This window comes from Thermobia domestica, chromosome 1 (assembly GCF_964235325.1).
Source record: "Thermobia domestica chromosome 1, izTheDome1.hap1.1, whole genome shotgun sequence".
NCBI lineage: Eukaryota > Metazoa > Arthropoda > Insecta > Zygentoma > Lepismatidae > Thermobia > Thermobia domestica.
This window is the reverse complement of record NC_137454.1, coordinates 119,274,709-119,301,470: the sequence shown is the minus strand read 5'-3', so window position 1 is coordinate 119,301,470 and position 26,762 is coordinate 119,274,709. Positions and strand designations below refer to the sequence as shown.

At 34.3% G+C, this 26,762-nt stretch overlaps 1 protein-coding gene across 1 annotated transcript in view; it reads right to left on the bottom strand.

The window, feature by feature from the left end:
* Window positions 1–1,351: 1,351 nt before the first annotated feature.
* LOC145688411 (glutamate receptor ionotropic, kainate 3-like) overlaps window positions 1,352–26,762 on the bottom strand; it is a 98,839-nt gene continuing 73,428 nt past the window's right edge. The window contains exons 9-13 of the mRNA XM_081762603.1: window positions 21,254–21,390; window positions 14,648–14,833; window positions 13,799–13,900; window positions 8,105–8,354; window positions 1,352–1,491 (exon numbers count right to left, since the gene is read on the bottom strand). Coding sequence (XP_081618729.1) covers window positions 8,118–8,354; window positions 13,799–13,900; window positions 14,648–14,833; window positions 21,254–21,390 — 662 coding nt within the window. The 3' untranslated portion in view covers window positions 1,352–1,491; window positions 8,105–8,117. The remainder of the gene's footprint in view (window positions 1,492–8,104; window positions 8,355–13,798; window positions 13,901–14,647; window positions 14,834–21,253; window positions 21,391–26,762) is intronic.

Sequence of the window (26,762 nt, the reverse complement as noted above, 5' to 3'; positions counted from 1 at the left end):
ATTTATAAATGAATTACCTTTGGGAAGAACAAGTCCAAAGTTCCGTCGCTGTAGTGAATCCTTCAGTACCTTGAGATTACATCTTTGGGAAGCAAAATATTCAGCTGTCGGAGATTCGAGTAAAATGGCATCCAAGTCTTCGGACAAGAGTCGATCTATACCTTCCATCGTTGAAGCAAAATAACCATCATTTTCCTCAATGTTAGAATTTATAGCCCACAAATCAGGCCGATCCTGCACAATAAAATAAAAAAGAAATTTTACTTTGCTGGTTTCTGGATAGAAAATGGTAACCTGTGTTGTAATATACGATTCTTTTAAATGAAATGTAAATGTAATAACCATGTTCCGTGACAAGAAACCGTAATAAAAGAAAGCCAATGATGTTTACCAACGAGTAATGAAATTATGAAATGAAGAAAAACGAGAATAACGAAAATAAAAATCAAGTTAAATGATTTGTCTACCACAGAGATCACATTCAGATTTCTGATCTCATACTCCTTCGTAGCAGATTTCTAACTCTTTACTCTTATTGTTCCGAAAATAAAAGTACTCGCTCTTACCTTCTAGTCTAATAATAGATTCCACGTACACTTAATTGGATCTGAATGTTCGCTTGATTTTGATAGAGTGGTACGTTTTAAGCACCAACGCACAGTAATATTAATCTTAGTCGTATTTAGTTCAAGTAAATATCTTTCTCTCTCTGCACCATTTTTGTTTGTTTGTTTGTTTGTTTACTTGTATCTGAGAGAATAACTTTCACTCCTTTACAGATATATCTAGAAAAATTAGAACTGGTCTTCTCATGATAGGTTATGCTTTGGATGCTAATAAAGCAGAATTTGTTTTTGGAACTTACCATAGGTGTTCCATTGTTGCCTATGTTTTAAATAAAACTCTATTTTGAAATGTCTCACATATGTCATCGTTGTTCTTTTCTTGATATATATGAAGTTTTTAGTTTAAAAAGTTAAAAGAACATCTAAATAGTTTCTTTCCTTACCTTAGAAATGTTACTTAAAGCTCTGATTTACTAAATTCAATCTCAAATGGAGCAACAATATTTAATTTCATTTATGGGAATTGTTTTCTCCATATCTAACTTCGAATAATTCGATATCTAAACACTAATTTAACAATCTTTTAGAAATATACTTAAATCAGGAATGTTTAATTTTACTAAACCAGTTTACGCGTTTAATGTTTGAAATATTTTTGCTAAGCCAATACTGAACTCAACCATTTTTCTCGTTTTTGCAAGAACTAAAAAAGGATAAGTGAATCGACTTTGAAAATTTCACTTACTTTAAGTAATCTATTAGTTGATCCGCCTTTTATGGCGCCGAATTTGGCTCCTCGTTGTAGAAAATCCTGTACTGAGTTACCAAGCGAATCAGGTGTTGCCATCTGGCTTGACAGCAGGAGTAAAACAATAATAAGCGAGAAAAACCACCAAACACATACAAGAAGTCTTGCAGACACAGACTGGAAAGTAATTTAAAATAAAGTTCCATTATTATGCTTTTGAGCTTTAGGTATGCACAAAATTCTTGGGCACTTTATCTTTAAATATTATACCAATAACATAATATGAATTTACAAGAATTTTTACAAAATCAAGATATAAGAGAGGTAAAGAAGTTGTCGTACCCCGGTAATGTCATTTAAGGAAAACGGGACGCATGATTATTTATGAATGATTATGAAGTAATTGTTGGAATAGGAATGTATAAAAAAAAGTATGAGAAAATTTAGGGCTTCATTAAACCTACATTCGGCTCTGGTTTTTAATTATTGCAACTCTATGTAGTACAAAAAAAAAAAACTTCCTACAAGAAAGCATTGTTCTACAAGGTTTAATTTAGGATATCAAATCTCGGCAATAAATAATTCATTGAGCATTAACTTTGAAAGTTCATTTATATTTAGGAAATACCAGCTGAAACAAACAACACAGCTAAGTATACATTTACAATAAGTGAGTTTCGTTTCACAATGTGAAACTACGGTAGACTTCTAAAAAACACGAATTCTATATTCAAACCTCAACTAGTACATCTATAACTTCTTGTTGCAATAGAAGAATAAGATCAAAGCGGATGGTGAATCTATTTCTCTCTATCTCTGACAGCTTTTACTCTATGGAGATTAATATTGAAACCTGTAGTTAGTGCCGGACTGGCCACGTTGGCTACTTGGCAATTGCCAAGGGCCCGAGGCCTGAGGGGTCCCGCAGGATCACGAGGTGCAGGACCTGTAGGCCTTGGTCGAATTTTCGCGATCGCAAATGTTATCTTGAGTCTTCTTACCAAAAAGGTAGCGGAAGCCTAACTTCGTCTTTCCGAAAGAAGTCTTCTCGGGGCCCACTTGCTCATTCCAATGTCGTAAGCGTCAGTGGACCCTCGATGGGCAATTAGCGACATCTCGCCAAATATTGGCGGCCCCGCAGCGACGATCCGCGGTGGTCTCACTTCTGTCTTGAAAATCATACTACCAGCGGCAGAGACGTAACGAAACGCCAATGAACCACAAACCTAAGCCCCCCAAAATATGAAAATCGCCTATATGTGTGATTTGTTTATATTAAGGTAAGTCTAAAAAGCACTAAAAAAAAAAAAAAAAAGTGCCCACGGAGGGCGCGAACCATCAACCTTATGATTACTAAGGTCGTGCTCTTTCGACTTCGTCACGGAGGCGATGAAAAAAATCTCGCTTGTAGAGGGATAAATCGTTGAGGTCTTTTTAATTTGGTCCATCAGAGTGCTCCTTTAACCGTGTATATTCGACAATAACCGTTTGGGATCAGACAAAATGCTTTCGCTATTAAATTTTATAACAATTTATTTTATTTAATAGTTCTCCCATATTCAGTTTCTAATGATCAACGAGAAATGTAATCTAAATTCATACAATTATACCCACTCATCTCAAGATTACTCACTTCATGATGTAGAGGCAGGGGTTACTTTTGACCCCCGGAGCTCACTTTAGAAACAATTCGTAAAGAAAAAATAATATATAATAATAACCGCATGCACATGACTCGCGATAGTTCATGTTGGTCCCTCCGCTAGAAATCGAAGAAGCGCGGACCAAAATGAAGTCCCCGCTGCTACTCGGTGGTAACCTCAACACTACGACTCTAGATATCTGTTTCGAGTCGACAAAACCCTGCCACCAGTGGCACACTAGCGGCAATCCTTCGACGCGACTTCATATCACGATCGACATTTACCGGCAAGTGGACCACTAAGTGTTAGCGACGTTTACTGCATGGAGGTATCAGTAATATACGTATATATATATATATATATATATATATATATATATATATATATATATATATATATAGGGTGTTAATGAACTATATCGACAAACTGTAACAGATGATTCCTCACATCAAAAATAAGAGAAAATGTTCATGTGGACCTATGCTAAAAAGTGTATAGTTTCTGAGCTAGGGCTGTCCAAAATCGCGAAAAAGCTAAATTTCAATACGCTCTATTTCGAATTCCAAAAACTGTGGATGGTGGTTCTTATCAGCGTAAATGTAAACGCGCATCCACAATCCAAATGTGCAAATTTCATCAATTGTCAATAGGTGTAGAGAGTATTCCTTGCAGGGTGTAGTTCTCAATAGCGTTTTCAGATATACCTTGATTTCAAAAAGGGTCCAAAGCAGGCAGGAGATAAACATTGACACCAATGGACATCCAATGCTTCGGAGGGAAGGCGGAAGTGTTACGAACCAGCAGCTCCATGATTCTTTGTGTTCGGAATAAGGTGTGATAAGTATTTCGTTACGGTATATTTCACGTTTTCTTCACTTATAAGCGTGCAAGAAAACATCGCAGCATGCGTTTTCCCGAGTACGAGAAACGGTGCTGCTGACGATCCTTAACACTTGAGACATCGCGCCAAAAGATTCCGTGTTCACTGCTATCAAGGCTTATCGTTTGCCTACTTTGGACCTATCATAAAGTCAGAGCATATCTCAAAATTCGGTTGATGGCATGTCTGGGAATTTCACCTTGCAGGGAATAATCTGTAGACTCATTGAACATTAATGAAATGTGCATTTTTGGATTTCGTATGCGTGACTTCCCTTACGCTGTTGAGGACCACCATCCACAGTCTCTCGAATTCGAAATAGGGCCTCTTGAAATTTGGCTTTTTCACAATTTTGAACAGCCCTAGCTCTGAAGTGGGGGTCTTTAAGGACCCGCGCCAAGGGCCCTCAACTTGGCCAGTCCGACACTGCCTGTAGTGCTAATTATCATTTCCGATTGCAATAGAGGAATAAATCAGAGGTGAAACTTATTTTGTCGGTATTGAATCCACATCAAAAAACTGCTTGTCGCTATTTTCCATTCTGTCCATTATCCGATCAGTGTTGAAACCGAAAATCGTTCACCACTTCCGGTTTAAACAGATAGATAGAAGATGAGACAAAACTCATTCTTTTGACGCTGAATCCATGTCAAAAATTCGTTTCTTATTGTCTCTAATAGTTTTTGCTCTACGGAGATCAATATTGAAACTGGAAGTAGTAATAAACTTCCGATTTTAGTAGAGTGTAACTGATGGAAATGGTATTACTTCTTGAGATGCTAAATCGATTCCAAAAAGCAATTTGTCTCTATCTATTACCGTCTTGAGACCGAAAGTAATAGTAAATTTTACCACTTCTGGTTTTAGAAAATGATATGGGTAGAGATGGCATTCTTTCTTGAGACGGTGAATCGATTTCAAAAAATGATTGTCGCTATATATTATAGTTTTTGTTCTATGGCTATTAAAGTTGAAACCAGGAACGGTTGATCCCTTTCAATTTCATTACTATCACTATAACTCACATAATTCCGAAATTATAGTAACCATCAACTGTTACGTCTCTTTCAAATACTTAATGAATATGTATACAAGATCTATACTTTCGAACGAATAGTCTTACATCTTGTAATATGTTAACTATGTAAACCAGATGGAAATGCCGAGACGATTTTTTTGCGAAAGTCTTTATAAATAATCCTTTTCCGTTCGGAGGAATATGGCAAGAAATAGTACTAGCAATATCTGTAATGATAGATGGTGATTTTGCAGGCTAACCCAAAAGCTCCCGAAAGAATCCTCATACACCATTTTTTTAAAAGTCAGGTTAAAGGGTGTTTAAAAGAATTGATTAATCTCTAAAAACGGCAGAAATGTTTATATTTTTGCTTCTTCTTAGTATGGTACTTATTATCCAGAAAATAGTTTTTAGCGCACGTGCTTTCCGTTCTCATGGGTTGAGCTTCGATCTTGGTGCTGGCGCCTGTCTTAGGGTTTAAACTAGAAATGAAAAAAAAAAAAAAAAAAAGAAAGAAAAAAGAAAAGAAAAGAAAAGAAAAGAAAGAAAAGAAAGAAAAAGAAAATCGTGTTCAGATCTCAGACATGCATATCATATTCAGCTTCATACGGATTTTATTATTAAAGTATATACAAATCCGATATTTCAGATCTAGACCAGAGATACCCAAATTGATTATTTCTAATATATTTAGTACTTATTCTCAATGCTCATACTGTGATTTTTCCAATTATCCTGAAAGATATATATTTGATGTTACGAGTAGACTTTGGGACTTACAAGCTGATCAATATTTGTTTTCATTTCTTTTTTTCTTCTCCGCTGTCAGTATATCACTTGACATATTTACAACGCTTTTCAATTATCAACGGTGACATGGTACAAATGGCGACAAGAAATTACTACTAAAATACTAACATGGTGAATCAATCCACTAGAACCTCGGATTAGGATCCAGATACAAGATCCGGATCCTGTATCCATGTTCGTGATCACGAATTTAGGTTCGGACTCAGATCTTCCGATCTTACAAGATCCTACACAAAAGAGGATCAATTATAAGAACTTTCGCTAAAGATTTCATTAAATGGGGAACAAAGTTGGGAGAAAAAAAGACAAGAGGAAGAGAGAAATAGTGTGAAGTATCTAATTGGTTGCTTATAATGAAATAATCACAATAAATGGTATGTATATGATAGTTATGAATAAAACTATACTGAAGAAATGCAGTAAAGATACTTTACTTTCAAGGCTGGAGGATCCCGTCATTGGGTTATAGAAAATAAAAAAAAAATAATACTAGACAGATAATAAATGTCTGCCATATTTAAATGTTGTACTAGAATGTTATAACAGGTCAGAAAATAACGTTATATTGAACTAGAATGTTTAGCCAGAAGTGGGCTATTTCTCAAAACTACTAGTCTCATAATACTAGTGTAAAACTTTTAAAAATCAAATATTTTACAATTATTGTATATACCATAAAATCATAACAAATTAGAGGTACTAGCAAAATTAGCAAAAGCATCTGAACGAAATGATTTCAGAATCCAGATTCTCTTATAAATTATTGGCAAAGGCAGCAATTTTTTCTACATTCCCGGCGGGAGCTCATGTGATTCGGATTCCACGTTAATCAGTAGGCCCCGTCTCATATAGCCTCGCCGTTGAAAGGGACGTTAAACTCAAAATCAACTCAAATCAGCAACTCCTTTTTTTCCAATTACCTCATGATTCACTATTTAGCATATTTTAGATTACCATATTCTGAAATGCCAAAATGAAGACACATTCCCACCTGGCTAACTCCGGGTAGAATGTACTGTCCTGCTTGCTTGACTGGTACACTGAAACCATATACAGCGTGTTTCAAAAGAACACCGACAACGTTTGGGAGGTGATTCCTGACCAAGATAAGATAAAAAATATAGATCAACCTATTTGCACAAATGCTTTCTGTCGGAGTTATAGGCAGCCGAAAACATGAAAAAATGAACTTTAATGATCCATAGCTCCAAAATATGGAATCTAAAATAGTCGGGTCAAGACTTCATTTAGGAACTAACATGTGCGCTATCCAAAAATACATGTTTCAGAATTCTAAAGTACTCACGCAACAATTTTTTTAGTGGGGGTTTGGCTTAGGAATATAATTTGAAGTACTCACCAACTACTTCTATTGTGGAAGTACCGCAGGATTCTGAAGTCTTGACACGACTACGGTAGTCTCATAGTTTTGAAGTTATGGACCTTTAAAGTTTATTTTTTGCATGTTTTCGGCTGCCAATAACTCCGAAAGAAGCATTTGAGCAAACAGGTTGGTCTATACTTTTTGTCTTATCTTGGTGTTAGGAATAACCTCCGAAACATTGTCGGTGCTGTTTTGAAACACTCTCTATAAGTAGAATCCCTATGTGCCTAAATTTAACCATTCAAATTTAAATATGACACTAATTACACAAAACAATGTGACAATATGTTCGGAAATTGTACGCGAACGAAACGTTTTACTCTCAAAATGCTGACATGTGTGCATAAATGCAGACATATGGTAACCTTAGCCTACAGATATTTTATTCCTTATTCTATTTTCCTTAAACTGAAGATGAAAACCAAATACTGCGAAACGACACAGACATAGTACGAAATGTTGAAAAATTTGTATTCAGGGAATGTTGAATTCGCTTAGCGTCCTGAGAACATTTGAAAACTTTCTAGAAGAGATAGTCTAGCCAAAAAATCGTCATTGATGATAAGCACATATCATTCCTTAAAGAACGCGTGCCAAAGCCAGTTGGTAGGTCTTGGTTCTTACAAGATTTGTATCACGAATTTTTAGCTAGTTAAATATAATACCCTATACATATTTCATTTATCTGAAACTAGTATGAAACATTGCAACTTCTTTCTAAGAACACTTAGTTACAATAATTGCACATACACATATATATAAATCACATTATGAAACCCTGTAATAGGTCAAAATTTCTTCTAACGCACCTAGAAAGTTTCAAAATAAAGTACCTCTGACTCACGGCATTGTTATTTCTGTTTGTTTCTTGGAAGTTTAATGACTCTTTTAACCTCAAGGCTATATGAGATGTGGATCTGCAGCTTAACGTCGCTTCAAACTACATGAGCTCCCACCAGCCAGGGGTTTGTTGTACAGTATACTACAGCATAAGCACGCTCTAAAATAAATAAATAAATAAATAAGTAAATAAATAAATAAATGGAATATCTTACTCGTATCGTGATATCAGGTCCCCTGAGGAAGAGGCACGTGGCAGTAAACCCATAAACTATTGCAAATGGACAATCCACTTCCGAAGCACCGAACGCCACCTCTGTCGTGTCGTCTTTGATATGGACTGATAAGTCCCACCAGAAAGAGAAAGAATGCAACCAAAAAGTAACACGCCAGAAGAAGAACCACAAACCTCCAAGAAACTGTTGTCAGGAGAGAATGGAAACAGCTTTCTGTTGAGTGATCGTCCTGCAAAAAAAAGGAAGAAAAATTAAAAATTCTACTCAGAATATCTTACTTTACTACTCTTAATTTATTACGATTGTTTCACCAGTTTTTTTTTTTTTTTTTTTTTTTAATTATTATTCTTCATGTGCTTCAAAATACTTCAAAAATTAAAGAGTTATCTCATAATTCTCAGAGTAATCTCGTAATTTTTAGTATTAAACAGAAATGCACGAACAGAGCATACGGGTGTATCTTACCCACCCAGATTTTGATGAAGAAATGCACTACCTTCTCTTAATGATGTTGCTTATACAGAGAGGCCCAAAAGTAGGTATATAATCCCGTACTGATCGGCTCATAGCTTTTTATATCATTTACTAATTGTTATCCATACAGGTACTGACTTAGTTTCTTATATATTTGTTCTTAATTTCTTTTCACTTATACCTGAAGCTTGGAACATACCGAAGCAAATAAATGCATTATCTTAATAACTTAAAATGTCATACTTGATCGATGCAGGGCTGTATACCTACTTTTGGGCCAGTCTGTATAATTTATCTCCTTTGGTGCATTACTTATTCCCAATTATAGAGAATATTTAGACTTTCTCTCATAAATACGAAAAACTCTTACAGTAATTTCAAGGTCAATATGATAAATGTATAATTTAGAATCCTCCACCTAACAAACCTTGCATTTTTATTTTTTCACTACACAATAAAATATTAACCAGTATGTTTAAAACAACTATCACCCTTATACTATCGAATAGTGTTTTTACAGAGTCGTAGAAACGTCATGTTATCTTACATTGGATAAATATGATAAATAAGTTTGCGCTTTACATCGCTGACAAGAAAGTGACTTCCCATTAACCCTTAAGCACTCGCGCGGGGTGTACACAAACCCCCATAAAGGTAAATTTTGTGTTTCTAACCAGAAGTCCTGATGAAAAAATATAACAAAATGTCTCAAAACGAGTACAAAAAGTCAAATTGCAACAAATACTTGTAAAAACATGTCTAGAATTATGCTACATTGTCTTAATTATATAAAAAAATATTTTTATTATAAAAATATAATATCAATTGGTGGTCTATTGGACCCCCGCGCGAGTATTGCTATCACAAAAAAGGACGCGAGTACTTACGCGTTAAGAATTTATGTAGTTAACAGACACGTTATGCTGCATCTCATTTACTTTTTAAAACATAAAAAGTATGTTTTTTTAGTAGTATTATGTATAATGGGAGCTGAATAACCACATTTAAAGGTGCTTGATAATTATCTGTGTTTAATAAGTTTTTGGTTTATAATTTTCTGTTTTTTCTAATGTTTGATGTGACTACACTGAACTATTGTAAGGATAGTCACAAGACCTTCTCTCATGGATTTTATAACAATAGAATTACCATTATTAAGGATTATCATACGTATTCTTATGTATAACATTGACATGATGTATACTTAACATTATTACTCTATCTTAATATACCAAAGTGTATATTGAAATGTTCTGTTTGGTAGTCTTAAATAACGGATTCGCGATTTAAAATCATTAACTTTTATTATGAAAATAAAGTCTTATAAAAATTTTCACAAAGTTCTTGTAAGTCTAAATGTTTTCAGAGGCCAATAAAGACCCTTGGGACACGAAAGTGGCCTTGGAATAAAGGTTCAATTATCTTTAACTCATAGATAGATACTGAGGATAACTCCTTTGCTCATAGCGCCTCGAAAGATAATTAAAGGAATTCTCCGTAACTCATTGCAGCCCAGGAGGTGATTAAAGGATATCTTCTTCGCACATAGCAGCCTCAGGAGATGGTTCTGAAGGAATTCTCCATAGCCCATGACGGCTCCAGGAGAAGGTGTTGGTGAGTGAGTGATAAGCGATAAACTGATAGTTTTCCTCTTCCTGAGGTCTTCTTTTATAGGCATTTTCTTGGAGGGAGAACTCATGAGGAGAAACCAGCCTTCTTCGTGGTTTTTCCGAATCCTCTTCCTGTTTTCCTGGTGGTCTACTTCCGTCGTCTGCTATTGTTTGTGTTATGAACGTAAAAACATGTGATTGCTGTGTGTAAAGGTGCTATGTGTATGGAATCTTACAATATATATATAATCTAAAATTATAGCTGATAAAATTACAAAACATACATATACTAAAAGTTAAACTAAATAATACGTAATTTTTGTTAATAAATTGTTTGTGTGTTTTATGACATTTTTATTTTGCAGTAACATTTCATAATAATTGATTAATTCAGGGGTATAGGAGCAAAACCTGCTAAATCCATTTTTCAATTTTATCAGGAAACGAAAAAAAAAAAAAGTGAAGCGCTTATGTTTCAGAATTGTTGAACTTTATTTTTTTCTTTCTTTGTGTGTATGTTTAGTGGTAGATTTCACTCATTTGCATTAAGTAGTGACCACTAAACAATCAAATTGTTCAAAATTCTGAAACATAAGGGTGTCACTTTTCTTTCCTTTCCTGACAAAATTGAAAATTGGATTAAGCAGGTTTCGCTTCTATACCCCTGAATTTTTCCATGCTCTGAATTTTATTCATTGTGTTTTGCATTAATCATTGCAACATTAAACAATTCTCATTGCATTGTAGTGAAAATTGACATTTTTAAAGTTAATATTAATCGATTAATTTGAAGTTAATTTTAATTTTTACCATTACCTTTCGTAATATAAATTTTCAATTATATTTTTTTTTTCATATCATTCATTTTTAATTTTAACCCATTAAGTTCTTTATTGATCTTTCCAACTATGTATACCTCCAATTTAAAACAATTATTTTTGTTTAAAAAAAAAAAAAAAAAAAAAACCTAAAGCATTTTACTATTCAATTGACCAAATTGTTTCAACGGACAACTTCTGTCTTCATCGGTGGAGGAGTAAATTCTTAAACTGCAGAACATATTACATTATAGTGTTGCCTCCAACTCAATAATACTGAAAACATCCAACTACTACTATTATTTTCCCAACTTCATTAAACTTCGTAGAAAGTTTTTAATTCTACCAAGAACGTTTCTAATTTATCTTTTCTTATTGTTTTAAGTTGGAAGATATCAGATTGGATCAGTTGTTATTTCGTTCAGAAATACATATTTATTCATATGTCAAAGTATTGTCCACAAGATACTATTACCTTCAATTCAAAATTTCTGCCATTTCATCTGTATATACTTTTCAGTATGAATAAATTGAAGGCAACTCTATAAAGTGATGTATTGTGCAGCTTAAGTGTTTATTCTCCCGCCGATTAATAAGAAATTATCTGTTGAAATAGTTTCACCGAAACGGGTCTGGGAGGAACTGGATTACCGTATTGATGTATGCAGATTAACAAAGGGGGCTGAGCATTTGAGAGTTATTATATTGTAATGTTTATCACTAAAACTTGGACAGTTATAGCACTTACGTGCAAAATATTAAGTGATTTGCACAATTAATAAGAACAAAATATAAATATTGAAATCGTTCAAATAATTTAAGTACCCTGCATTTTAAATTGTTTACAAAGGAAAAAAAATCTACAAAAGCATCGTTATAACTATAAGTATTGGTGTGCAATAATAAAAAAGAAAAGAACAGACAATTCTAGTTAAATAAAATAAGAAAGACCCTTATCTTTACACATGCATATACTTGGATACAGGCCCGCAACCAGAGAGGGGCTAGGGGGCCTGGCCCTCCCTAAACTTTTCGTGGTCCCTCCAGACCTTAACACAAAATGCTATTATTAATACAAAAACACAATTTAGCTACTACTTGTAAAAGAATGTTTAATGATTTAGCCCCCTACATATTCATAGCCCACCGCCCCAAACCTCTGTGGCTAGTTGCGGGCCTGCTTGGATATATATGATGAAGTTTTAGTAAATACTTCTCAGTCATAGGTTGAACTATTTACAAGTCGCAGTACTTGAAATCAAATAGTCATTTTTTATGAAGTTAAGTGAAAGTAATGAAATTCATAATCTATATATTAGTATAATGATAATAACACTAGTCAACAAGGTTTTTGCCACATGGCTGAAAATAGGCAGAGTTAAATCAATTTATGCATTAGTGACGAATATGAGTATGAAATTATGATTAACTCTAAACCTTTATTTAACAATATATCAATCGACAGATCACACCAAGCTAAACAAAATGGCTTGTTTGAAAGTAAATTGTTATGCGAGGTTTGAAGAAAATCGAGGAAAACAAACTTTATGCAGCTAAAACTCGTGTTGTTTCTTACCAATAAAGAATTGATAATGTTTGTTCTATTGGAACATATTGTTTACTTATTCAGGTTCTATATATATGTGGAGAAAATACACTGTTAATTAGCAAATTGCCTATTGTTGTTTGCCTTCTAACGGTGACACACATATTTGTAACAGTGATACACGTACTTCTAATAGTGATACACATACTTCTAACAGTGATACATATACTTCTAACAGTGACACACACACTTCTAACAGTGATACACATACTTCTAACAGTGATACACATACTTCTAACAGTGATACACATACTTCGAACAGTAATACACATACTTCTAACAGTGACATACATACTATATAATGAAAGCAATGTTTAATTTTCCAATTTAGTCAAAAGTAGATGATAAGTTATTTTCTTCTACCACTTTCCTAGAGTCTTTTGGGGAGGAATTTACACATTTGAGCGTTCAGTATAAAAGGAAATCAAGTCCACTTTTGGTAATTTTGAACGTATAATTCTTCTTTGTAATATCACTATCTAAAGCTCTTTTCAGCGTTTAAAAGATCCATGTTCAGATAATGTAAATAACTCTTAAAGCAGGACTCAAAATTTCAAAGTCAAACGCACTCGCCCATCCAAAAATGATGGCGCCAGTATCTTTCACGTACAAATTATGAGAGTTCCCCTCCCCTCCAAGGCCTTTGATTTGACACAGAAAGAGATTACATCAGGGCATAAAATTTTAAAACCAGACAATTAGATTCAGGATAATCAATTTTGAATTGTACAATTTATCTGCACTGAAGTACCAGTTGTCGATTGCAGTTTTCGGATCAAAATCCTTAAGGGAAGGAAGGGTGAATTACAACGTTGTGAAGACTTCACATTTCGTGTTTCCTCTCACTCAGTGACAATTATTTTCGTGCGAAACAGAAACTGCGCGGCGCTGTGAGTTTAGGCAAAAAACACTCCTACTCAACACTGGTCGCCAGCTCTAAATTTCTAGTGTCCAAGGGCGACCTGGCGACCGGATATGTAGCGCCCCGCTTAAAGTGTAAAAGAATAATGTTAATTTCTCCACATACTCGAGCTACCATACAAATTTTATGTCTCCTTTCCTCATAACTTTGGTATTGAACTTGATTCCCTTGTGCTCTGAATGCCTGTTGTTAAAAAAAAACACACTATAATCTGTATAAGATATTTTCTACTTTTTTTCTTACCTTATAGAGTACTGTGATATCTATTTGTTGGTAAGGAACAAAATCTACAACTTCTTGGCGCTGTGCTGTTATTGTCGTAGACGCCAAACCAATATCAGCGTCCTGGAATTAAAACAAGTAACAAATTCTGGTTTTCCGAGGAATTATTCTTGTAATATAAAATTTTGAGCCTAGCAACAAACCTACATAATTATGTAGATGTTATAGCTATCTTACATAAATTTTGTACATTAAGTATAAATATTTAAAAAGCTTGTTAGATTAGTACTTTAAATTTAAAAAAAAAAGTATGGTTACAATACAGAACAAGAGCAGTAGTGAGATGTGTTTAATTTATGATTCATATACGCACTTAAAAGACAATGACATAAGTCACTTTAATGACTAAAATTACTCTATTGTGTAAAGGAACTTACCACCACAAATTGAACCAAATCAAAAAAAAAAAAAGTCTTCATTACTCGTCAACTATTATTATTATTGCAGGAGTATCCTTTTTTTATATATAAAACACTAAAAGCAGACGAGCTGTATTTAAAATCTATTTTATACTTTTGTTTTGTTTCAGAGAGCAGGTATAACCATGTCGGTCCCGGCGTCCGCCACAGAGGACATAAAATTGACGACATTATTATTTCTTTACAACTTTAAAATCAGATCGGCAACATTGAAAACTGTTTACAGGGGATGATCATAGACGGATCATCCTTTGTAAACAGTTTTCAATGTTGCCAGTCTGATTTTAAAGTTGTAAAGAAAAAATAATGCCGACATATTTTATGTCTCCTGTGGGGGACGCCGGGACCGACATGGATAAACATAAATCAAAATATGGAAAATTAGTTTTACCCTCCTCAACACTTCTCCAATAATTCCATTCCATTCCTGTCTCTCTTCATTGTAGAAGCCATAATACCCGTCATGCACTAATCGCAAAGAGTATGTAATACCAATCCTTCTCGCAATGGCATCCATCAAATCCACCAGAAATCCTTCAAAATTTCCATCACTTCTTTTACGAACAAATGCGTTGTCCTTAAAGATTGAAATAAATAAATATGTAAATATTATGCTCAAGATCACCACTGCATAGCTATTTAGATTTAATGTATTACTGCTTCTTAATAATACACAAAATGAGTGCGCATCATAATGTAATGTACGAAGAGTGTTCAGCAATTACTGTCCCTGATGTAGAAGGCATTACCCGAAAAAGATGAAATTGTACATGCAGCACATTGTATCCTTTGAATGTTTAGAGACAAAGTTTCAGGCATGTCGGGTATATAATGTTAATGTTCTGTTTTGCTTTTCAGGTCAAGGTGAGAGACGATTGCAAAAATGGACAAATCTGAAAAAAGTGCCGTCATGAAGTACCTCCAGAGGAAGGGATTAACACCCAAGGAAATTCACGAAGACAATGGTGAAGGTATTAGGTGATGGCGCCCCTACATACATAATCAACAAGAACTGGTCACGTGACTTTGGTGAGGCAGGGAAAGCTGTAAACGTATCAGGTGAAAGACCGCACATAACAGTGTGTACACCAGAAAACATTAATATGCTTCACGACCTGATAATAGCTGACAGATAACTTACTGTGTGTAGGTTAGCTGAGGTTACCAGCTTCCCACTCGGTTTATTAGACACAATTTCGCACCAACACTTGAAGGTGCACAATGTCCGGTGGGTACCACGAATGTTAGCCATTGATCAAAAGTGTGAACGAGTCCGTTGTTCAGAGATAAATGTTTAAGAAATATCTAGGTAACTTTCTTGCTAGATGTATGACCGTAGATGAAACCTGGATACAGTATTACGATCCAGAGTCCAAGCAAAAGAGTATGCAGTGGTGACACCATGATTCTCCGTCCCAAGAAACTCAAGATATTCCCATCAGCTAGCAAACTTATGGCCACGATTTTTTGGGATAGTAAGGGTGAATTATTCATTGATTATCCCCAGGGCCAAAAGATAATTACAGGTGACTGTTATTCACAATTGATTCCAAAATTTAGAGAGGCAACCAAGGAAAAACGCAGAGGAATGCTACAGAGGAAAGTGCTGCTCACGGAGCACAATGCTCCTGCTCACAGAAGTCATCTTACCGCCGCCGCTATTACTCATGTCGAGTTTTAAATACTTGAACACCCTCCCTACACTCCAAATCTTTCCCCTAGTGACTTTCACTTGTTCCCCAAACTTAAGCAGCACCTGCGAGGGACAAAGTTTGCCAACGATGAGAATGTTATACAGGCTGTCGAAGAATGGCTTCTAGCACAGCCATCAATTGTGCTCTACAACATAGATGCGAGAAGTGCATTACAGTGAGGGAGGACTGTATGGAAAAATGACAGATCTATGTCAGGGACAATAATTGTTGAACACCCCTCGTAAAATATGTCGTAACATTAGAATAAGCTAGAGTATATTCTGAATTGGCATACTAACACTTGATATAGAACATATCAAATTTAACAATACAAAATGTTATATTAGTATTATATTGTATTAGTGTCAAATTTAAATTTAATAATAGTTTCTGAGGCCTGGAAAATATAAATGAGCTAAAGACCAAAATTATCATAATTGAGATTATGGTTTCTAAATAAGCAGTGAACTAGAGCTCGCACACCTAAGAGAGCCCAGGAGCCTGTGCTTATCTCATTCTTATTGCTATTCAAAAATTGTCTACACGAATATTTTTATTCGCTTTGGCAGTTCACTTCTCACGATTTCCCCGAATAATTATAATAGCACCTAAGGTCATTTATATTTTTCTGGCCTCATTTGTGAAGTGTATAGGTCTAGTGCTACACAAATTATAAGCGCTTATTTTAATAGAATATTTTGATTAATTGTTGAATATTTACTCAACAGTATACGCACTGGATGATTAAGTTTTACCGATGAATTAAAATCAGGTTTGCATTTTCCCAAGGGGGTTCTTGTGATTGTAGCTCCTTCAAAAGGCATTACTACGAACTAAAAAGAGGCAGTCAATAGTGATTTAGGACTATATATTGTAAATTGACGAATGAGTGCTTCAAGATAAAATAAAGTAATTATGTGCTCATTATTTTGTTTGCCAATTTCGCTAGTTTTTAAATGTTTTGTTCACTGTTCGTTACTTCATTTATAAATAATAATAAAAAGCTCTGCTACATAACGCTTTAGCAATTTAGTCTATTATTAGTTAAGAACAACTTGCAAATTATGATGTAAAAGGTATAAATAGAAACGTTAGCTTCTTTCTTACAATTAAATACAATAACTTGCTTAAAGTAAATTTAGGGGACTTTGAAGAAGGAAAGGAATGGTCACCTATGGATTTAGAAGTGGCCAAAGTGAAATACTAAGGGAGAGACACGTAACAAATAAGTTTAAATATTAGGAATACCGCAAAATCAACAATAATAAACTTTTATAGGAGAAAACAAAATCATACACTAAAAACCAAAATTGTATTTAGATGGGAAAACATGTGGTTATAACGATAACACATTCCAATTTCATAACTTTAGTTGAAAAAATACTCCATATTGTACACTAGTCAAAGTCAGAAAAGAAAACATTTCCAGCAACGTTGTTATAGTGATCTATGTTATTAAGGAACGTTTGTCTGCAAAACAGTTTATAGTGAATATAAACGAAAGAACAAGTAATAAATTATTCCAAAGGATATTCACGAGATATTATTTTGATTACCACAAGTTTAGATTAAAGAACCGGTGCTTTTGCCAACGGTTATACTAGGTAATTCTAATTTAATAGAATACATAATTAAATGTTGTTGTAAGATTTCCGATAGTTATAATTTTTGAGAATGGGTTCTAAATTAACCTTGGCTGAATATATTAGCGATTTATTGAGAAAACTAAGTATGAGAGTTTCTCTAATAAGCACAAATTCAGTACGCTTCTAATCTCATAAAAACAATCAGCTCATCTTTGTACCATAGGTTTTCTTCGTGTCTATGCACAAAGTAACGTCAATACTTAGGTCAGCTCGATCAGTTCTGTCTGCTTCGCTAGAAATCTATTACTCACCCACCCGTTGATGTGTATTATTGTACTGTCCTACAAAAGGAAAATGAGACCTGAAAAACACTCCGAAAAAAAAACACTCAATTACATCACTATTTAACCATCTTCTAACTTAGTTTATATCTGTCCACTGATAAATTGAAGAAAATTGCAGTTCATAAGGAATGATTTTTATGTAAAAGTACTACTTCCGCGATAACTTTCTCTTTTATAACTCTTCATTCATTTACAGATGTTTATATTTGAATATATATAAATATATAGAAGTTCTTTTTCTCTAATAATCAATTCAATTAACATTTCTTTTAGTAATTTATTCCAGAAACTCCATGTGCGAATAATTGTAGCCAAATCAAAGGTGTAATAATTCTTATATGAATCTAATAATTATGTATGTATTCTAAATAGAGATATTCGTAAGTGATTAAAGAGTCATACAAGAGGAAATTAAAGTTTTCTAGTGGTTATGGGATAGTTGTGTGTCTCTGGCGTAGGAGACTTAGGTTTGATTCCCGGCCAGAGTTCATATGGTTCAGATTCTAGATTAAGCTGTAGTCTACGTCTCATATAGCCTCACTGCTCAGCAGGATGATAACCACAAATCAAAGAGGAAATTAATGTGCAACTAGTATTTTTACTTACATTATATACTTGTGAATCCTTGATCCTAGTATTATGGTATGTTATATCATTATTCCAGGATTAAGGACTCACAAGTGAACATACAAAAGAACTATTATTTACAAAAGAACTATTATTTATGAACTGCCGCTCTCTTCACTTTGTTAGTAGACAAATATAAATCAAGCTAGGTGATTGTTAAACAGTGATATATTTGTATATTTTATTTATTTATTTATTTACTTTTTATTTTCGGAATACTTTAGGGGCTGATTGGTGGGAAATTGATAGATTGTCAGCGAAGCAGACAAAACTGATCGAGAACAAGTCACTGAGCTGACCGAAATATTGACGCTATTTGTGGCATGGACAAGGAAAAAAACCCGTGATACAAAGATGAATTCATTGTTCTTGTATAACATGTACCCTATCCTTCTTATAGTTTCTATTAGTAATATTAATTCTATGTTTTGGTTTGATTCAGCCATTAATATTGTATAAAATCATTTTCTGAGGTAATACTTACCATGTAACATGCAAAGAAAGATACTAAGAATAATGGTAATAGTTCCCTTTCATACACCAGCAAGTCATTTTAACAACAGCTAAATATTACGGTCAGAATGAGAATATATTCTCGAAACATCATGTATACATATGAATAAACCAAACTCGGACATACCAACACTGCACTAAAACTACAAATTATGCTAATATACACAATTTCATATTAATAAAAACTTGATAAATCACACAGGAATAAAACTATGTAATAAATGGTCAACTACTGTGAAACGAATACAAAATTTGCCATTTAAGAAACAAGTCAAATAGTTATTATACTCGTAGACCACTTGCTTTTTAATACAGAAAAAAAAAAACAATTACATCTTCAGGAAAAAAGAAAAAAAGAAAAGAAAAAATTGATGATTACATTGTCAATCAATATATTGTAAACTAGAGAAGTGAGGAGAGTTCAATTTTTTTTCCCCCTATTTTAGTACTATATTTTAGTAAATATAGTATTATCATTTCATTGTGTATTATCTCTAAAGTAGGCCTATTGTTTTCGAGCATTTTCTAAATAATTACAGAAATAAATAAATAATGTTTTATTATTCAACTGATAATTACGCGAAAGTATCTAAGGAGGGAAAGAAGGAATAACTTTTTCTCCTCTTGGAGTGGAGTGAAGTGAAGTAAGGTTTCACAACACAACAAGTGAAGTAAGGTATTTAATAAAAAAGAAAAGTAAAATGAAAAAAAAAAAACTAGATGATGCTGCAAGTAAGTAAATAGAATGGAAACACGCATCCTCAAAAGTATAAAGGTAACCAAGAAAGTTCTAGCTTTTTGCGGAGGTCTGTGTTCCTTTGGTCCTCACACCGTGAGTCGAATGCGAACGGAGATAAGGAGAAGGTCAGTTGTTGGTGTGGGTATATCCAACATAATACCTGGTTGTGGCAGTTCAGGTTCACCGTGAACTTGCCTAAGGACAGAGTGAACTCGAGATCTCCACAGAGCATCATAAGGGCGTGTGTCCTGTACGAGTTCAAACTGGGGTCAAATGACGATGCAGCGGGGCGGAAGATATGCCAGGCCTTTGGTGAGGGTGTCGTGACTACGCGGACAGTGCAGCGGTGGTTCAACAAGTTTAAGGACGGTGACGAAACACTCGAAGACGCACCACATGCCGGAAGACCAACACATGTACAAAATGAAGATCTTCAGCCAGCAGTCGAGGCGAACAGTGGCCAGACATGTGAGAAACTGGTACTACAATTCAGTGTGAGTGGAGAAATCATTCGGCAGCACCTCCATCAACTTGGGAAGCACTACAAGTTGGATCGATGGGTCCCATACGATTTGACTCCGGGCCAGAAGGAAACCCGAGAAGACACCTGTTTTTCTTTGCTGTCTCGTCTGTGGAAGGAGCTATTTGGGGACAGGGTGTTGACATGTGATGAGAAGTGGGTCCTGTACGAAGCTACACGATGGGCGCGTCATCATTGGTTAGCATCCCATGAATCGATTCCAAAACAACCGAAACCAACACTGCACCAGAGGAAGATCCTCCTGTGTGTTTGGTGGACTGTTCGCGGCATCGTGCAGCACGAACCACTACTAGCTGGTCAGAGCATCAATGCAACTGTGTACTGTTAACAGTTGAGCCTTGTTCAAGAAAAACTTAAAACTCTGTAGCCAGCACTTCTGAATCGCAAAGGGGTCGTCCTGTTACAGAACGACGTTAAGCCCAACGTGGCTAGGATGACCCGGGATACCATTCTACGGCTTGGATTGGAAACACTATTGCATCTGCCATACTCCTCGGACATTGTACCGTCCAATTATCACTTATTCCATTCCTTGGACAGTCACCTTAGAGAACGTCAGTTCAAATTCCTAGTAGAAGTGCAAAATGCACTTGATACCTTCTTCACTTCGCGGCCCACAAGTTCGACCGTGAAGGAATCCATGGCCTTCCAGAACTAGGTCATCAAAGCTGATGGGGAATATTTTTGATCTTCCAGGTACGTCTTAGGTGACATATCGATGTTCGAAGATGGTGGGTGAAAAAGCGATAGAACTTTCTTGGTTACTTTTATAATACATCATCAGCTGCGAAACCCTACCCACTTGTGCTCGTAGTTTTTTTAGTCAATAGATAAATTGTACTCCAATGTGAATTAGTTGCTTTAATTTGTAATTCTGGCTCTCGATTTAAAGCTGCAAAAAATTAGTAAATATTATACCAAAAGCCTTATATCTAATAATAAAAGTAACTCACCAAGATAGTTGTAACTTCAAGTGATGCATTTAGTGCTGGAAAAGCATTCAATTTGGATGGATCTGGAATTGATATGCCAGTTTGATTTTCGCCCGGTTTCTGTGTCCATTGGCCAACTGTCTCCCAGCCTCTTGTTTCTTAAAAACATTAATAATAATAATGTAAAATCAAGGTATAATCACGATTTACTGTAACATATGCTTTTGGAAAGAAATATCTGTAGTAGACACTTAGTTGTAAAATATTTAAATTTATTTTGATTTTATCAACTGTTGAGGTTCTATATTATTAATTATTTATAGATATTCTAATTTTAAGATTTGTCGTTATTTAAACCTTTAATAGCCAAGTAACAGCATTAACATTTTCCGGAAGTCTAGAGTAGATTTCGCTATCGTAAAATACTGTACAATTATAACATTGGATGTTACAGTTTCTACCACTTAAGCCTAACGCCAAATTAATAATGAATAGCTATATTTTCCACCTTGAAATCTTTTATTTAAGCACATTAAATACCACAAGCCACTGATGCCACGTTACAGTTGTCATTAAATCATATAAAGTTTAGTAGCTCAAACCTCTATTCTTGCTTACCGTATTATTAAAAAATACCCGACTACTTACGAAGCAAAAGAAATGATTGTGGTAAAGCAACTCAATTTCACAATGTGTCTATTACTATTGCGTTTTATTTGAACATCAAGGCCATCGCCTTCCTAGGGTACCATAACTATCCAGTAACTAACAGTGAGAATATGTATTAGTTGTCAATTTTTGTTAAGAGCAAATCTATACGTTGTATATTTGAGATTTATACCAAGTAACGAACAATGCGTGATATTTCCTGTAATTCTTCACAAAAATAGTTTTTGAAGGTATGAATTTTCTGACATTTACATGAGTTGAAGTCCTGCCATCTGTTGTTCCTTTGTGCACTATGTTTCTCAATTCACATATATCAACTAACACAAAACACTCATGTCCCGAATAACAACCACAAATAATACTCATCTCTGAACACAAACTTGTTATATTGAGCCACAGTGGCACAGTCAAAAAGGCGTCTACTTATCAGTCTGACGACTCGGATTCGATCACCAACGTAAGTGGAATTTTTTTCTCGATCTTCCCTTGCTCCAATGTGGTTCAGGGATTCATCAAGACTATAAAATTGATATCTGAAGGGTTGGAGGGATAATAACGGTCTGAATGTAGTACATACTACAGTCCATTATATCCGTATGTGCAAAACTTTAAGTGAGTGTGAAGCTATACTTGCACATAAGAGGCCCGTATCCACGGGGGTCTAGGGGGCCGGCCCCCTAAATTTTTGCTGGCCCTTCCTAAAATTTTCACGGTAGGTTTGCAAATGAACTATAATATGATGATAACTATAATATGGTTGGGCCCCCCCTAACTTCTACCGGGCTGCTCCTACATTTTTGGGCTAGCTACCGGCCTGGCACACAACCCATAGAACTTCATGGCATCTTGCAAACAGGAAGCGTACCTTTACCTTTTAAACTTACCTTTCATGTAATAAATGGCCTGAACTTGAATTATTCTTTATCTCTTCTTTAAGACTATGACAAGAGAAGTCATGTAAAGCATTAAGCTCTAAAGTCTTTATCAAGAAAGCGTAGCGTTTGCTTCACAATTGGTAGGTTCCGCGATCCAATCTGGTAACCGGCCATCTTAACTGAAGTTTTCTCAGGGTTTCTTGCTCACTCTTAGCAGGCAATGACAGAATGATGTCCTTAAATAAAGGCTTTCCTTTCTCTTCCTTTTACGTTGTTCTTTTCGATTTATAATAATTGAAGCCTAAACTGTTCGCGCAGACTTTTAATTGGAATTTTGTTAAGGAAATAAATAAGTTGCTATTCGTTGTACAGTCCGCAGCAAAAAACCTGCAACATGAGCATGTAAGTTTATTGTGAAACGACGAAGTCTTTTACTCCAAAATAAGTGTGCAGGGGAGGACGCCGAGGTTTCTCCTGGCGTGATTCGTGCCACTTAGACGTTATGTTGCTTTCCTGGGCTGTTAGGTGTAGTTTCACAATAAACTTACATGCTCATGTTGCAGATTTTTTGCTGTGGACTGTACAATGAATTTGTGAGATACCAGAAACAAACTGCAAAGCTTTAGAATATTTTTCTGTTTTAACAGCAAGTTCTTTTATTTAGTACATTTGAATAAATATATACAGTAAGTTTCATATAATAAATAATGCAAAAAAGACAATATTTCTACTTTTTTCTTGAAATAAATTACTATTCTAGCATTATAAAGTCATAGTAGTTTCATTTTTTTTCAGAAACAATTTTAAAAAACACTTATATTTCTATGTTGATTAATGTTAGAAAGTATTACCAGAATTTTTTGATATTTATTTGATATATTAATTGTAAATCGAAAATTTTCTTTCGTGTCATTTCAACTTTACATTTATTGACAGAGATTCCAGCAACCATTCATAGATCAACGTATTTGCACTTGCGGAGTCTGCTCAGAATTTTGATTTAATGGATTTTTAAAACTAACTTCAAAATATTACACAAAATTTAGGCTGTATTCTAATGTCATGCTCTATTTTTCACTTTTCGTTATTTTAAAACACTAAATTTTTTTCTTCTTTGAACCTTCGTGGCTACTATCAAATGATTCAATGTTTAATCCATTCCCAGGGGCGAACTGACCCCGCCTACTACTCTGCAAATCCAGGTTGGGCACATTCCAACTTTAGGGAGCGATTGACCTCATTAAACCTTCGAGAGCAGACACGCACGGAAAATATTTTTAGTTCATTTATGTCCCATTGATTTCTGTCTGCATACAAAAAAAATAAATAAAATAAAATAAAATAAAATAAATAAATAAATAAACTAACTTAAATTTTCAAAACAGAACATTTTTCTTCACATTTATCGATATCAAAAGGTTTCATAAACGATCGGACCCTCGAATATTGCGGGGTTTTGTGCCACACTTGCAGAACAGGTTCGTTGCCAACATGAACAGTTGTCATAGACGATGAGGCAAGAATTTTCGATTTCTCATCAAAAATATTTTTGAGACAAACCTTTTCATCTTTTTTTTTTTTTTTTTAGATATGCAATTCAGTAATTAAATTATAGATTTATCTACAATAAAACACTGATAAAGGATATAGTTGGCCAGATTCTACCCGTTTACATGAGATCAGTTCACTAGAAAAATTACATGATCGTGCTCTGAATATTCACAAATTCGAGAGGAACTGTTCCAATTTACTTGTCACTATAGAGACTATAATCAACCAATATGTAAAAGCAGGATATTATAAGTAATAAAACTAACAGCGAACAATATGATCATAGAAGCGAAGAAGATAATGAGAGTGACGAAGATGAATAAAAATGCGAATCCAGAAACAGTGTGAAGTGTGTCTGTCTATCTTGTTTACTGCAGCTGCTTCATAAATTAAGTCTCTATGGTCCATTATATCTATTATTGTATAAAGCATATTAGTATATTTTAATTCTTTCGTGTTCCCAGGTATCTTGTGAACGAATTTTCTCAATTATAAAGCTAATCAAAAATTGTTTGCTTTCTTCGCTTGGACAAGATTTGTTGAAAGACTTTCTTCTTTCATACATAGAAAAATCATGTAGTTTGATTACGAAAAAGTAATTGACAATCCTGTATTCCAAAAAATTAAATAAGTATGTGAAGCTATGAGTAACTTATGCTATGAAAAATAATATTAACGAAATCCGTGCTTCATTGCAAGTCACATGAAAATATTATATTAGGTTAAATTTTTGGTTGGTATGTAATTTATAAATAAACTTTAATATATTTGAAATAAGAATTGATTTATGAGGGAATAAGCTATTACTCAAAGTTTTTAATTATTTATATTTATTCTTGTTCCAAAGTTGAATTTAGATTAGGTTTTACTTAGTGAAAATGTTTTAATGAGACTAATCTCTGGGCTTGTTAAAAGTGGGAATGTTTGTTTTACTTAGTGAAATTGTTTTAATTTTAATGAGACTAATCTCTGGGCTTGTTAAAAGTGGGAATTTTTGTTTTAAAAAATGAATTAAATTCATTACATAAACACCTAAAAGCACCAATTCCAGTGTTATGTGTGTTTACAATTAAAAACTATAATGCCAGTTAAATACACTGTATGCGTTAGTATGAAAATATTCCTTTTCAAATAATGTGAAAACTTTCATAATTAATCCTTTACTTTTACCATGAATATATGTGATACTATTTATAGGTTAGAAGACAATCTGATATTTGATAAACCAGATAAATAATGTCAAATACATTTTTAACATATTAATACAGTGGTCCCTAATTTTAGTTTAGCAGAGTGGGTCCTATGGTTGGCAGTCTGCCCGTTCCCTGTTCTGCTGATTTTTTGATAGTATTTTAGTTGAAAAATACATGTGGGTAGTAGGGTTAATAAGCAGCTTCCACAAAGACTGCAGGAAATTCTCTAGAACCACTCGCCTCCAAAAATTGTCATATGTCGATCTCCTACCAAACAACCTCACATTGCAGTCATCCTTCGTAGATTTACTTTCGACATCTACAACATATCCCACTGATTTCATGGCGAATATGATACCCTAGTGTTTTATTCTTGTTAGTATTACTATTTTAGTCTTGAATTTTCTGGAATCAAATACTTATTCTTCTCTTCGAACGAATTATCAGATAAAAGCGAATTTTTGAATACCATGAAGTTCGACTAATACTTGTAATCACTATGTAATTACAGACTACTATTCAGGATCGCTTTAGTACTAGCACAATTAAATTAAAGTTTATTTGTCTCCAACTTTATATATTTCTCTTCCATTTTCCAAAGGCTTCTAAGAGTCTTCCTCAGATACCAGTTATGCTTCTTTGAATCAGCACAAATACATTATTCTATTACTTTTTTTTTACAGATATGTATTGGACTAATTTTCGTATACGACATAGTTATGTAAATTTCATATCTACAAAAATGATTTAAGTACAAACATATCCTATATATTTGTGGGCAGTAATTATTTCAGCGGGCATTTCATTTGCATGGAAGGTACACGCAGAGTGTATACCTGGATATAGCTCTAGTTAGGAAGCTTTTGAGAAAATATCTATAGTTAGCGCTGTGAGAATTTCACACAAAAATAGATCTCCAAAGATTAAAGGAACAACAATGAGCTTTTATTGTTGTAGCAATAAACTTTCTGGCTTCTGAAGCAGATGTTGGGTTATATCCTGGTGATCTTAGGAGATAACACACGGAAAAACTCCTTCCTCATCTGGAATTCAGGGTCTGCTATTGTACTTTTTCCTGGAGAAATTGTTCTAAAACAAAATTGTCTTCGAGAACTGTTTCAATGACTTCCTAATGAACTAAACAAACCATTGATCTTATTAACAGAGGGTTCTTTGTAGCTACATGTTTAGCGTAGTCCAATGTTTGATTCTCGATGAAGTCATAATCGTATGTGTGTTAAC